General features: G+C 50.6%; 2 protein-coding genes across 9 annotated transcripts in view; one reads left to right on the top strand and one right to left on the bottom strand.

Moving 5' to 3' along the window:
* The window catches only part of CSAD (cysteine sulfinic acid decarboxylase), a 49,789-nt gene extending 40,621 nt beyond the window's left edge, over window positions 1-9,168 (top strand). The window contains exons 15-16 of one of the 2 annotated variants that reach the window (XR_006265372.1): window positions 7,837-8,931; window positions 9,024-9,168. Coding sequence is in view for 1 of the 2 variants with exons in the window: in XM_043446589.1 (XP_043302524.1) it covers window positions 7,837-7,935 (99 nt within the window). In the remaining variant the exon portion in view is untranslated. Of the gene's footprint in view, window positions 1-7,836; window positions 8,998-9,023 lie in introns of those variants that run through there. The other variant, XM_043446589.1, reaches the window with a different exon arrangement.
* SOAT2 (sterol O-acyltransferase 2) lies at window positions 2,750-12,785 on the bottom strand. Of its 7 annotated transcripts, none has more exons than XM_043446577.1 (15): window positions 12,439-12,785; window positions 11,932-11,987; window positions 11,279-11,415; window positions 10,872-10,931; window positions 10,425-10,532; window positions 8,682-8,958; window positions 8,190-8,259; window positions 7,542-7,626; window positions 6,986-7,031; window positions 6,646-6,775; window positions 5,936-6,033; window positions 4,740-4,838; window positions 4,087-4,222; window positions 3,414-3,559; window positions 2,750-3,203 (listed from the first exon to the last, which is right to left on the bottom strand). In XM_043446577.1, exons 1-15 carry the CDS (start codon window positions 12,557-12,559, stop codon window positions 3,153-3,155), a joined length of 1,620 nt encoding a protein of 539 aa, XP_043302512.1. In that variant the 5' UTR covers window positions 12,560-12,785; the 3' UTR covers window positions 2,750-3,152. The 7 variants fall into 7 exon arrangements, with proteins under 7 accessions (XP_043302512.1, XP_043302513.1, XP_043302514.1 ...); XM_043446578.1 differs by having other exon boundaries at window positions 12,451-12,785; XM_043446579.1 differs by having other exon boundaries at window positions 12,466-12,785.
* Between the last annotated feature and the right edge of the window lie 316 nt (window positions 12,786-13,101).

Here is a 13,101-nt window from a genome sequence, read left to right as displayed (position 1 = left end):
AATATGATCATCTCAGTAGATGCAGAAAAAGCATTTGACAAAATTAAACATCCATTTATTTTTATTTTATATTTTGGCCATGACACATGGCTTGCAGAATCCTGGTTCCCTGACCAGGGATTGAACCCAAGCCCACAGCAGTGAAAGCATTGAGTCCTAACTACTGGACTGCCAGGGAATTTCCTAAACATCCACTTCTGGCAGGAAAAAAAAAAAAAAGAAAAACTCTTAGCAAAGTAGAAACAGAAAGGAACTTTCTAAACTTCATAAAGGGCATCCATGAAAAACCTACAGTAACATTAATATGAAAATCTGAATGCTTCTCCCTGAGATCAAGGCAAAGATGTCTACTATCATTACTTCTTTCCAACACTGGAGGGTCTAGGTAGTGCAATAAGGCAAGAAAAAGAAATAAAAGGCATTAACATTGGAAAGGAAGAAATAAAATTATCTATTTGCTGATGACATGACCATCTCTGTAGAAAATACTTTGGAGTCTTCCAAAGTAAGCAACTCCTAGAAATAATTAGTACATTTAACAAGATTTAAAGATACAAGGATAATACTCAAAAATCAGTTGGTTGGGACTTCCCTGGTGGTCCACTGGCTAAGAATCTACCTGCCAAGGCAGGGGACACAGATGTGATCTCTAGTCGGGGAGTTTAGATTCCCACACCTGGGGGGCCAACTAAGCCCCCTTGCCCCAACTACTGAGCCTGCACGCCATAGAGCCTGTGCTCCACAGTGAGAAGCCACTGCAATGAGAAGCCCGTGCACCACAGCTAGAGAGGAGCCCTGCTCACTGAAATGAGAGCAAGCCCATACTCAGCAATGAAGACCCAGGGCAGCCAAAAAAAAAAAGTTGACTTCACTATAGTAGCAATTAACAATCAGAAATTGTAATTAAAAATATCATTAAAATATATGAAATACTTAGGGGAGATTCTGACAAAATGTGCAAATCCTGTGCACTAAAAACTACCAAATGTTACTGCAATAAAATAGAGAAGACCTCAGCAAGTGGAGAGATATAGTATATCAATGGATGGGAAGACTTAATTTTGTTAAGACGTCAGTTTTATCCATATTGGTCTACAGCTATAATGTGTAATTCCAATCAAAATCCCAGCAGACTTTTCTTTCTTTCTTTTTTTAAGAGAAACTTAGAAGCCAATTCAAAAGTTTATAATGAAAATTCAAAGGACTTCAAATAGGCAAAATGACTGAAGAAGGTTGAATGACTTACACTACCTTTTTTCAAGACATTATAAAGCTACAGTAATCATGAACGTGTGGTGCTGGTGTAAAGAAAGACCAAATAAATAAGTGGAACATAATAGAAAGTTAAGAAATTGAACTATAATTGCAAAGTCAAATGCAATGAAAATCACCGCAGTGAAAGCATCAAACCCTAACCATTAGACTACCAAGGAGCTCCCTAAATGTCCATTTCATAGCTATGGAAGCTGAAGCTCATGAAGTTAAAAGATTTGGCTACGTCTGGATAGGAGGTTCTTCTCCTGGGTCCTCTGAAGGAAAGAAGGCCAGCTATGTGCTCTCTGAAAACGTGCTGGAGATTGCCAGGATTAGAAGGATGAAAGGGCTGTAGAAATTTGATCTGAAGGAGGAGAGGTAGAAGGAGGAGTGATTTGAGTTTTGGGCAGATTGGGGTGGCATAGAAAAGATGAGGAGGGTATCACTCAGCCCCTCCCATCACAAAGTCCTGCCTTTGCAGGCACACTCTTCAATCATGCCTGTCAAAAGTGGGTCGTCAACATGTTGTTCAGTTGCTAAGTCATGTGTGACTCTTACCCCACGGACTGCAGCGCTCCAGGCTTCCCTGTCCTTCACTATCTCCTGGAGTTTGCTCAAACTCATGTCCATTGAGTTGGTGATGCCATCCAACCATCTCATCTTCTGTTACCTCCTCCTTCTGCCCTCACTTTTTCCCAGGATCAGGGTCTTTTCCAATGAGTTGGCTCTTCACATCAGATGACCAAAGTATTGGAGCTTCAGCTTTAGCATCAGTCCATCCAATGAATATTCAGGGTTGATTTCCTTTAGAATTGACTGGTTTGGTCACCATGTACGCAGTGCTATGTTTAAGATGGATAACCAACGAGGACCTATTACATAGCACAGAGAACTCTGCCCAATGCCATACAGCAACCGTAAAATGGAGGGGAGTTGGATACATGTACATGTATAGCTGAGTTGCTTCGTTGTTCACCTGGAACTATCACAAAAGGCTATACTCCAGTATAAAATAAAAGTTTTTAAAAAAATTAGTCTTCACACAGAGAACAGACTTGTGGTTGCCAAGGAGGTGGGTGGGTTGGGGAGGGATGGACTGGGGGTTTGGGAATAGTAGATGTGAACTATTATATATAGAATGAACAAACAACAAGGCACTACTATATAACACAGGGAACTATGCTCAATGTCCTGGGATAAACCCTAATGGAAAAGAATATAATTTGAGTTTTGGGCACACACATGCACACACACACACACACATATAAAAAGAAGTCACTTTGTTGTATAGCAAAAATTAACACAACATTGTAAATCAACTTATACTTCAACTGTAAAAAGTTTTTAAAAGTGGGTCTTCAAGGGACTTCCTTGGTGGTCCAGTGGTTAAAACTCTGCTTCCAATGCAAGGAGTGTGGGTTGGATCCCTGGTCGGGGAACTAAGAACCCACATGCTGTGTGGTGTGGCCAAAAAAATGGGTCTTCAACAAATGAATGAATGAATAAAAAGTGATACATACAGTTTATTATTGTATTGGAAAGAGTACAAAGAAACAAATCCTTCTCAGACCTTGATAACCTCAGCTTGCTTTAAGTCAAGCCACATTCACCAGATCTGTAAGATCCTTCGTGTCTCTGCCAGTCTGAACAGCCATGGAGTGAGAGGGGGCCCTGTGCCCAGTCCACAGGGATGGGGGCTCAAGAGTCATCACCTTTCTGAGTCTATGCTCACAGGTCCACAGACCTCAGTCCCTGGAGTTCCCTGGTGGGGGTCAGGCATGGCAGGCCCCCTTGACTCAGAGCTCGGTCTGAGAATGCAGAGAGGAGTCCTGGTCCCAGACTTTGCAGGCAGAGGAGAACTTGGTGGTGTCATCTGCGCGGTGACAGTACCCTGGCATTTAGGTATGGCAGGACCAAGATCGAGGTGTCACCAGCCCCCAGAAGGTTGTCTGTGCCAGAGAAAAGTGAGTTGTGAATAAGATCCCTCCCAGGGCTTACCCTATGCATCTAAGACATGGGAACCCAGGAAGCAGGGCCTGGCCCCTGATCTTGGCTGTTGAGCGGGGCAACCATAGGGGGCTGGCTGTCGGGGAGAGGAGGCGCGTCCTCCTGGGTGAGGAGCTGCGCGGGCGGGGTGGGGGCGGGTCCTGGCCGCTTACCTGGGGCTGGGGGCAGTGGCGCCGGGCGTACCACTCCTGGCAGTACAGGCTGACTTGGATGCCCTGGCCCAGGAAGAGCAAGGTCCACATGAGCACGTTCCACGCTGGGCCCGTGCGCCGGTCATGCATCGTGAAGTTCAGTGGCCCTGATGCAGGAGGAAAGGTGGTCACCTCAGCTCCAGACACCTGTAATGTATCTTCCTGGCTGCCTTCTTATCTCAGGGCACAGGGGACAGTTGGAACAGGAAGACTGAGAAAGATCTTGAGCCCAACTCCAGGCACCCACGGAGGTCTCAGGCATTCTTCAGGATTCCTCAGTTTACGTTTCGCTGTCCTGGCTGCCTTACTGAACCTCCCAACCAACAGCAGTTTTCTCCCCTTTGTCTCCCTCTGTGTGTGCCCTGCTCAGATGCTGCTCTCCAGCCAGAAGTGTTTTCCCACTGCACCCCCCCCAGGATACCCCTGTGCTGCCTCCCGATGCTACCTCCTTCCCAGCTTCCAAGTCCCCTGCCCCCCACCCCCGGCTTTCACACACAGCACCATGCCTTCCCCCAGGAGGCATGCACACCCGGCTTCTGTCTTGGGTACGTGGCCTCTCCCATCAGTCTGGAATCTCTAGGACTCTTCCCTCGGGATGTCTCCCTCTACGGGGGCATACAGAGGCTCAGCTCACCTCCAAAGACAAGGAAGAGCAACAGCATGACGGGGTAGAAGAATCCCAGGACGAAGCAGAAGATGTACTCATGGACCACTGCTGAGACCAGGAACACACCCAGCATGGCCGCGCCTCGGGCTCGGCCACCAAGGAGCTGGCAGGGGTCGGGGGAGGAGGGTAGAGTGAGTCTCCCTAAGCCCCCTCCGCAAAGAGCCCCCCTCTTTAAGGAAGCCAGAGGGTATGTAGTATGATGGAAAGAATATGGGGTTTGGGATCAGAAAGACTGACATGTCTTACTTAGAAGCATTGTATTAGTCTATTGGGCCTTAGAGGCCGCTTTCAAAAGGGGGATATAATCATACTTACTTCTCAGGCTTACAGTGCAGATTATACAGTGTGGGAAAATTCTTGGTAACTGAAAATTGCTATATGCATGTTCCTTAGAAGGCTGAGGAGGGGAGACATGCCCTGTGGAGGAGGTGTAGTTGAGGACAAGGAAGGAAGGAAGTCAGATCATAAGAAGGACTTTTTTTCTGCCCACTGGGTTGGGTAGAATGAGGGAGGTGAAAGTCAAAGGGGCCCTTAGGTCTAGAAAAAATGGAATGTACAGAGAAAGGGAAAGAGAGGGTGTTTCAGAGAGGTTCTGTTAACCGTGGGAGCTGAGCCCGTACCCAAAGCCCATCTTGATACACGTAGCTGTAGAGCCAGTCATGGACCACCACGTTCCATGTGCGGTAGTAGTTGGAGAAGGATGTTGAGTTCCACCAGTCCTGGGGGTGGGGTGGGATGGGGTCAGGGCCGGGGAGGAGGTGAGCATCAGGGCCCTGTCTCTGCCCGGTTCCCAGCTGCGTCTCCCTGCTCCCCACTCCCTGTCCTGTTCTCTGCAAGGGCTGGCTCCCAGCAGGAGAGAGCCAGCAAGCATCTGCCTGATTCCCTCCTCAGGCCCTGGGGCCCTTCCTGTCTACTCTCAGGAGAAGATTCCAAAGTACCAGCCCCACAAAAGCACTGAGCCCTGGCTGGTCAGGAGGTGGACGGGTGACATTATAAGCATACCCAGAGGAGCACATTTCTCACTGTGGGAGGCTGACAGCACAGCTGAGGTTGAAATCGTGCCCCTTGGGGTTAACAGAAACTGGTGACTAACAAATTCTTGAGCTTGTCTTACAGAAGAGCAGGTAAGGGAACAGTTTGTTAAAAATCCTTCTGCTGTAACCTGCCTTCACTGACAAAGCCTTAGTTTTTTGTTTTTTTTTTTTGATTCCTTAACCATCCCATACAGATAACACCTCTGATGTATGGGTCACTATAGCAACAAGGGGCATAAATTTTCCAGGAACTTGAAGTTGGCTCCTGTCTAGTTCAAGTGGGCTCAAACTGGCTAGGACCACTGACCCTAAAACTGGGTCTGTAAAGCTGTTGGATGAATGACTTTTTGACATCAGAGAGCCAAGAAGTCCATCCTCAGATTATGCCAAGTGCCTCCATTCTTTAACATGCATCCCATGAAGAAGCATGTAACTCAGACACGTTTGTGCAGAACACTGATTACCTCACCTTTTCTCTACCTCCAATCACTTTTCCCAAGCCTAAGATCTCCTTGCTTCTTTATCCTATAAATATCTCAAGCCCTTGGCCTTTGGGGAAGCAAATCTGAGATTGTTTTCACTTCTCCTTACTTGGCTGCCTTGTTGAAGAAACCATTTCTCTGCTGTAAATCTCGGTATCTCAGTGTTTGACTTAGCGAGAATTGGGCAAATGCACCTGGTTCAGTAACAAGGTGACAACCAACATAGCCATCATCCTCCCCTACATCCTTCCCTAGCTGTCCCTGCATCCAGCTCCCAGGTAGCCCAGGTCCAGGCCCCACCCGATAGAACATTCTGTCTCCAAATCGTAGCATCTCCGCGAATGCGTTGAGCCAACAGTGAAGGAAGGCAAAGAAGATGAGCAGCAGCATAAAAATGCCTGGGAAGTGAAGACAAGGGACTGCAAGTCAGACTGGTCCCCCTGGTCCCCCATGAACCTCTAGGGTCCTCCCAGGAAGCCCTCACCCAGCAACCTACCAATCACTTATTAATCATTCACTAATTTATGCATTCATTCATTCAATCCATTTGCTCATGAAGCCCATGCCTGATGTTGGAACATAGACATGAATGTTAAAACCTCTGCCTGTTGGGAGAGGTTGGGGACAGGACGGCAATCTGAAGTGCTGCTGCTGTTTAGTCGCTAAGTTGTGTTCAACTCTTTGGACCACATGGACTGTAGCCCGCTGGGCTCCTCTATCCATGGAATTCTCCAGGCAAGAATACCGGAGTAGGTTGCTATTTCCTTCTCCGGGGATCTTTTCGACCCAGGGATCGAACCTGTGTCTGCTGCACTGGCAGGCAGATTCTTTACCACTGAGCCACCAGGGAAGTCCCAATCTGAAGTGAGACTCTGACAATGAGCAACCAGAGGAGAGGGCAGATGTCAGAGGGAGAAGGTGTTGAAACTAGGAGTGAGAGGAGGGAGGAGCTCCCTGCTAGGCCTTCTCCAGGGTGCAGCCTTCTGCAGCTCTGCCTCCGATGGGGATACCTGGCAAGGTGGCATGCATGATGGAGAGCACCAGGGCACGTGTGCTGAAGGGTTCCTGGCTCATGTTGGCAAAGACAGGAACACAGAGGCGGCCCAGGATGAAACAGGCATAGAGCACACAGCCCAGGGCCTGGAGAGGGGTGGAGGACACATAACTTTGAGAGGAGTCACTGGCAACTGCCCCCTTCCTCTGGAGTTGGACTCTGGCCCAGCATCTGCCTTCCCTTCTCTTTGCACAACCCTCTGACCTGTTCCCGGGCCTCCCCTACTTTGCTCCCAGAAATGCTCCCTCAGCCACCATGAGTCACAGGTAGTCCACGCTTCGACTCTGTCTGCTGACCTGGGCAAAGTTCTTGGCCACATAATTCCACCTGACGTTGGGTGTCCTGTTGCAGCAATGGAATGGAGACAGTATGTTTCTCATCTATTTGTCTTGTTCCTGCCAGGGGCAGACATAGCATCCGGGGCCCTCTATCTACAGCTCCCTCAATTGCCCAGGCCTGGGAGGATTACCTGGGGAGGTGGGGATCTAGAACACTTTGGATCTTCCTTAACAAAGATGACAAGTGGAATTTTAGCTTGAGTGTCCACTAAGTTTGCTCCAGACTGAGGGGTTTCCCAGAACATAGGAATTTCAGTGCGAAAACTGGAGCAATCCTGGGTGAACTGGGGCAGTCCTGGGCAAACCAGGACAGTCTGTCACCCCTGCATCACCATGGGCTGGGGCAAGAAGAAGGGGCAACATATCTGTCCCTTATTCCCATCTTTATTGTGAGGTGCTCCCTGAGAAAGTGGCCAGTGTCTGGGTTGAGGCTAAACACCTCAGGGAGAGGAGAGTAGAAGGGTTGGGTCCCTGGTGGGCCTGGGCATGTGGGGAAGGGGGTGCAGGCTCTTACCTGGGGTAAGTTTCCCTATAGATGAGTGTGGGACAGAAGAGGAAATAGAGGTAGCTGGAGAAACTGGGGGCCCGGATCCCCTCACCTGAGGAGGAGTAAGAGGGGTCTGTCAGTGAAGAGGGGAAGGAGAGAGGACACAGGTGGGTGGGGTGCTAGGGAAGGGCAGTGGGACTGGTGAATAGACTGGATAGGGGATGGGTGAGCACCTGGGTATGGGATCTGAAGGTGGGGGGAGGAGGCCAAATGGCAGGAATTGAACCTGCTTTTTAACAGCCTCCTTTTGCTTCCATTCCAGGTACCCCCCCCCCCTTTTCTGGCACAAGACGGACTGTGGCCAGGGCTTCATTTGGCACCCACAAATCCCACCACCCGATTCTCTCTCCTTCTGGTTTGACTTTCTCATATAAGGCTCTCATACCCTGGGTCTAAATAAGGATGAGCCAGAAGTCCTGGGCAGTAGAGCAGCCTTCTCAGAAGTGGGACCTAAGAGAACGCCGATTGACTAAGGCCCAGAGAGCCCAGTTGGCGGCTGGAGGTGTGCCCTGTGGGCAAGATGGGCTTAGAAAGTTGGAGCTTTTATGAGGCTCTTGCACCTGCTGGCTTCATTCAACCAACCAAGAGGACTGAGTTCACAGCAGCAGGCCTCACCTCCTCTGGCCCAAAGTGTCCCGGGTACCGTCTCTCTCAGGAAAGAGTAGCTTTTCATCAGGAGCCTGACCTGAGGTGGAATAGAAATGAGGTTAAGGTGCTTTGGGACTGAACAGATCACTTAACCTCTCTGTGCTCACGTTTACACCAGGAGAGGGGCAGGCAGATTGTAAACTTTGTATGGTCAATGCCCATACTATTATCTTTTTGTTGGACAGTCTTATAACCTAACACAGACGGCTGCTGGGATGAATCTAGGGTAAAGGAGTACTGGAAAGGGCAGAGCCTCTAGCCGGCCAACTCCCTTCGACTATATGAGTATATTTGCACAGCAGTGTCCATTTGTTTACATTTCTTTGGAGACTGCTGGTTGTCTCAAATCTGTCGCAAAGGACTCTGCCCCTGATAATTAGCTCCACCCCCACCAATACAGTATCCAATGCCCTCTCTCCCAGGGGCCCCACCCCACCATTGGTCCTGCCCATCACCCACCTGCTCAAAGACTAGCACACAGCGGGAGGCTGGCGGGAGCTGATAGTCCACTGCCACGTGGACCGGGAGGATGCCGAGCACGGCGGCGTGGGCAGCCAGCAGCAAGCAGCCCAGGCCCACCCCCAGGGTCCAGGCCCCTCCAGACTTGGGCCTCTCCCACAGCCGCAGGGCCTGGTAGGGCACCAGCAGAGTGGACAGGAACATGGGGACCCATGTCACCAGAGCCAAGGGCAGCTGTCCGAAGCTGAAGGTCAGTAGATCAAACTCCATCATCAGCCTGGGAGTGGGGAAGGCGACAAACTAGATGAGCATGAGGCCCAAACTTGCCCCCTTCCTCTGCAGTCAGAGCTCTTGGAAGACACGCTGCTGAGCCCACGTGCCACAACTACTGAAGCTCTAGGGCCCTTGAGCCCGTGCCCTGCAGCAAGAGAAGCCACCACAATGAGAAGCCCTTTTGCACCACAACTAGAGTAGCCCCTGCTCTCCACAACTAGATGCAGCAAGGAAGACCCAGCATGGCCAAAAATAAATAAAATTATCAATATTATATATTGGTGTAAAATATATATTATGTATATAGTTTGGGAAATCCCTGGAGATCCAGTGGTTAGAACTCTCTGCTTTCACTGCGGTGGCTCAGGTTCAATCCCTGGTTGGGGAACTAAGATCCAGTAAGCCATGCAGTGTGGCCAAAAAAGAGTGCATGGCTTGTAATGGTAAATTAGAAGCAATTTTTAAGTCCATTAATAAAGAACTAAATGATCAAAGGCTGGCACTTCCAGACTCTGCAGCCATTAAAATCAATGGAGCAACATGGAAAGATCTCTAAGGTGGGTCTTTAGCGGGTGAAAAGGAAACAAAAGGTACAGTAAGTATCTTAGTAATGTAAGCTCCTCCCCCCCCACCCCAAATACATCCCGTTGGTTCTTACATACATCTGGAAGTGGAGGCATGAAAAATGCCCTGGAGAGAAACTCTTACAACTGTTAAATATGTTACCTCTGGGGAGCGGTCTGGGATAGAGGGGATGGTGGAGGAGTCGCTCTGCATATATTTGAAAATTTACTGAGATTTGATCCTTAGTTATAAGGATTGACAACAATTTTATCAAAAGGAAGTGCTGTTGCTGAACCTGCAAATCTTTGGTCCTCTTCCTTTTACTGCTTCCTAAGCTATCTGGAGGGTGAGGCAGGATCATGAAAATCCAAACCCCCAAGGGTCCACAGTCCCCTGAAGCTCATCCCAGAGAGGGAAGGGGTTTTGTAGGGAAACCTGGGCTCTTGTGTGCATACATCTGTCTTCCCCTGAAGACTGGGAATGCCTCACAGACAGAGGCATGGCCCGTCCTCTGGCCCCCAGGGCTGGTACTTAGGGGACTCACTGGAGGTTGCTTGAATTGAACAGCACTGTCTTGGAATGGAGTGCGTGAGAGCAGTGAGGTGGGAACCACGCTTACGAGTGCATATACATGCATGTCTGCCTCAGGACAAGAGTTCCAGAGGATTTGAGTGGGGGCCTAGCATCCCCAGGGGACTGATCCTGGTTAAACAGACCAAAGGGCATCCAAGGCTGTGCAGGGAAATCTAAGAGGGCTTTGGGGGTAGGAAGGTGGTTGGAAGCAATGTTGATGTGTGTTTAATGATCAAATGGACCTGCTCTATGGGGCCCCAGTGGCAGGTGGAGTTCTAGGCGCCCAGGTGGCCTGACCTGGTCTGTGGGCCCATGAGAGGGAGGGGTGCCTACCTGCCCTCATCAATGAGGTCGATGGCCAGGGTGCTGACGATGAAGACGCACAGGCCGGCGACAAACATATGGTAGATGGTGCGGAAGTGGGACACCTCCATCAGCTCGCTGGAAGGACAGGGGCCTGAATGTCAGTGGGAGAGTCCTTGAGGTGCTGCAGGCACTGTACACCGTGGGGACGGGGCCTAGTGACTGGGAACTTGAAGCGACAGGCTGTGGTATGGCTGGGACTTCTGTCCAAAGCCCTTTCCAGCCCAGACAACCCTCATCCTGGTGGCCTTTCTTCCACTATTACGCCCAGGGCAAATAGAGAAATGGAACCTTAGAAACCATCTCCACATCCTCTCCTAAACCACCTAGAGCCTGAGGATGACAAATGAGGTGTCCTGGACCCCCAGACAAAGCTCTTTCTTTTCTTCCCATCCCCTGTCCTCTCCCCTGACTTACTCAAGCAGGGACTTGCGGATGACGAAAACTTTTCGTTTCCCCAGGGACGGCTCCTGGGTCCTGAATTGAGACAGTTGTTCTGGGTTAGGAACCAAAGGCAGGAGGCTATAAGCAGAGCATAGGGCTTTGCAGGAGGTCACTACTTGGGAGCCAAGGGCAGTAGTAGGGGAAGGTCAGGGTTAGGGCCAGCAGGCAGGACGAGGTGAAAAGGTCATGGCCAGGGGAGAGCAGAGCCCAGTAGTCAATGTCAGGAAGACAGAGGCAATAAGGGAAGAAGAGGGAAGACTGAAGTCAAAGTTACATCCATGCTGGAAAAGGGCATGTGAGATAACATCTGTGGCTCATAGTCCTTATGATGGAGGAGGCCACACAGCCGCTCCTCAGCCCCCGGTTCCTGAGACTCTTACTTGTGCAAGGAGTCTGGAGGGATGGAGGGCACTGGTCTGTCTTGTGGTGGATAAGCTTGAACGGCCTCCCACATGGCCTGATCCAGCAGCTCCATCAGCTGGCCCTGCGCTTGCTCCAGCAACTGTGTCTTTACAGCCTGCAGGACAAAACAGGGCAGGGTGCACCGTCCCTCCATCCAGTCAGCCTTCCTCCCATCCAGCAAACACTTCCTGAGCTTCCCTGCATGCCAGGCACACTGCTGAGTGCCCAGGATGGACAGAAGAACAAGCATGGTTCCTGCCCAGAGGTTCCCCCTACCCCCAGTTTAACTCCCTCTGGTTTCGCAGGGCAGCAGTGAGGATCCAGGAAAGATACTTTCAGTCTCTGGATCTGACCCCCAACCACCTCATCATCTCTGATCCTACTCTCTTCTCCCTGACCCCAGCCTTTCCTCTCCTGACCTCCAGTCCTGCTAACAGAAGACTGTTCACCGGCTGACTTTGGGCCCCTGCCCTGATGACCTGTGCTTCAAACTCCTCCATCTTAATCCTTAGCTCTACCCTGATCTGAGAGGTTTGAACCCAAGAACAAATTGTCTTTATCACCAAACCAGTCCTCACCCTTTCCTCCCTCTACTCCAGGACCCGTCCGTTTGACCTCTGACATCGCTCACCTGCATATGTTGGGTCCATTGTACCAAATCTGGGCCTCTGTGCACCTCCGTGTTTCCTAGGGAAAGGAGGAGTTGGGGTTCTGCTCTCTAGTGCAGACCCAGAGGCTTTCTCTGTCCAGCAAGTTTGCTTTCTGTTTACTCAGCAGCCTCCCCTCCCCACAACCAGTCAATATCTAGTATCATGGCCAGGGTAGGGAGGGTGAGAGGGGTGGGGGTAATCAGAAGGAGGGGATTTTTTCAGGGGGTGAGCAGGCCATCGGCAAGTGGGGAGCCTGATGATATTACAGGAAACAGGGTACCCAGGGAACAAGAAGCTACTCTAATCACTGACTGGGGTGAAAAAGAGTCAGAAAGACAAGGCAAGGCATTGGATAGCCCTTTTCTCCTTATTTCCCCAGCTGGGCAGTTAGGAGGCAGAGGCTGGGGTCTACCTTTACTGGCCTCCCAGGACAGCTGGAAGGATTAAAGGTAGATAGCAGGAGCCCCCTCTCGACAGCACATCCCCACCTCCAACGCCACCTGGGCGTTCCGCACCCCCAGAGCGGTGCTCCCCTTCTCTGGAGGGCCGGTCCTCCTGCTGTCTTCCTTGCTTTTCTCTCCTCCGCACTTGGGCCGCCCTTGGCTCCATGATGTGAGTCTTGACCAGGCAGTGGCGGCCGATCAGTGTTTTCTCCCTTCCTTCAAGCTTGCCTGGCTGAGCGCTTATCTCGGCACCTCTGACAGCACCAAAGACTAAAGTCCTTTCAGGAGGAGGGGTTATAGGTTTTCCGATCCTCTATCCCCATCCAGAAGGCAGCACCATCTCAGCCACGGGCTCTGCTGGCTGTCACAGGGATGGACATTCCCCCACCCCACCCCACTCCCACCAACAAACACCCCCGGCCACCATCCAGATGCCCAGCTCTCTCCCACAGGAATGGGGGCTCTGCAGCCATACATGTCATGGGGAGGGGGACTTTGCCCCTCTGAGGCTTATCACCTGGAACGGCTGCTTCACCTGCTTAGTAGGCTGAAGGTTGGGGAAGAGTCAGCAACATCTTCAGGTATCAGGGGCACTCAGCTCCCTGAGACCATAAGGTGTGTGAAAGAACCTTGTCAACACAGCTGTGTGTGCACGTGACTACTATTCTATGAGGGGGGTACCTGAGACAACTGCGGGGCTGTGGCCCC

Source organism: Cervus canadensis, chromosome 25 (assembly GCF_019320065.1).
Source record: "Cervus canadensis isolate Bull #8, Minnesota chromosome 25, ASM1932006v1, whole genome shotgun sequence".
NCBI lineage: Eukaryota > Metazoa > Chordata > Mammalia > Artiodactyla > Cervidae > Cervus > Cervus canadensis.
This window is presented reverse-complemented; position numbering and strand designations above follow the sequence as displayed.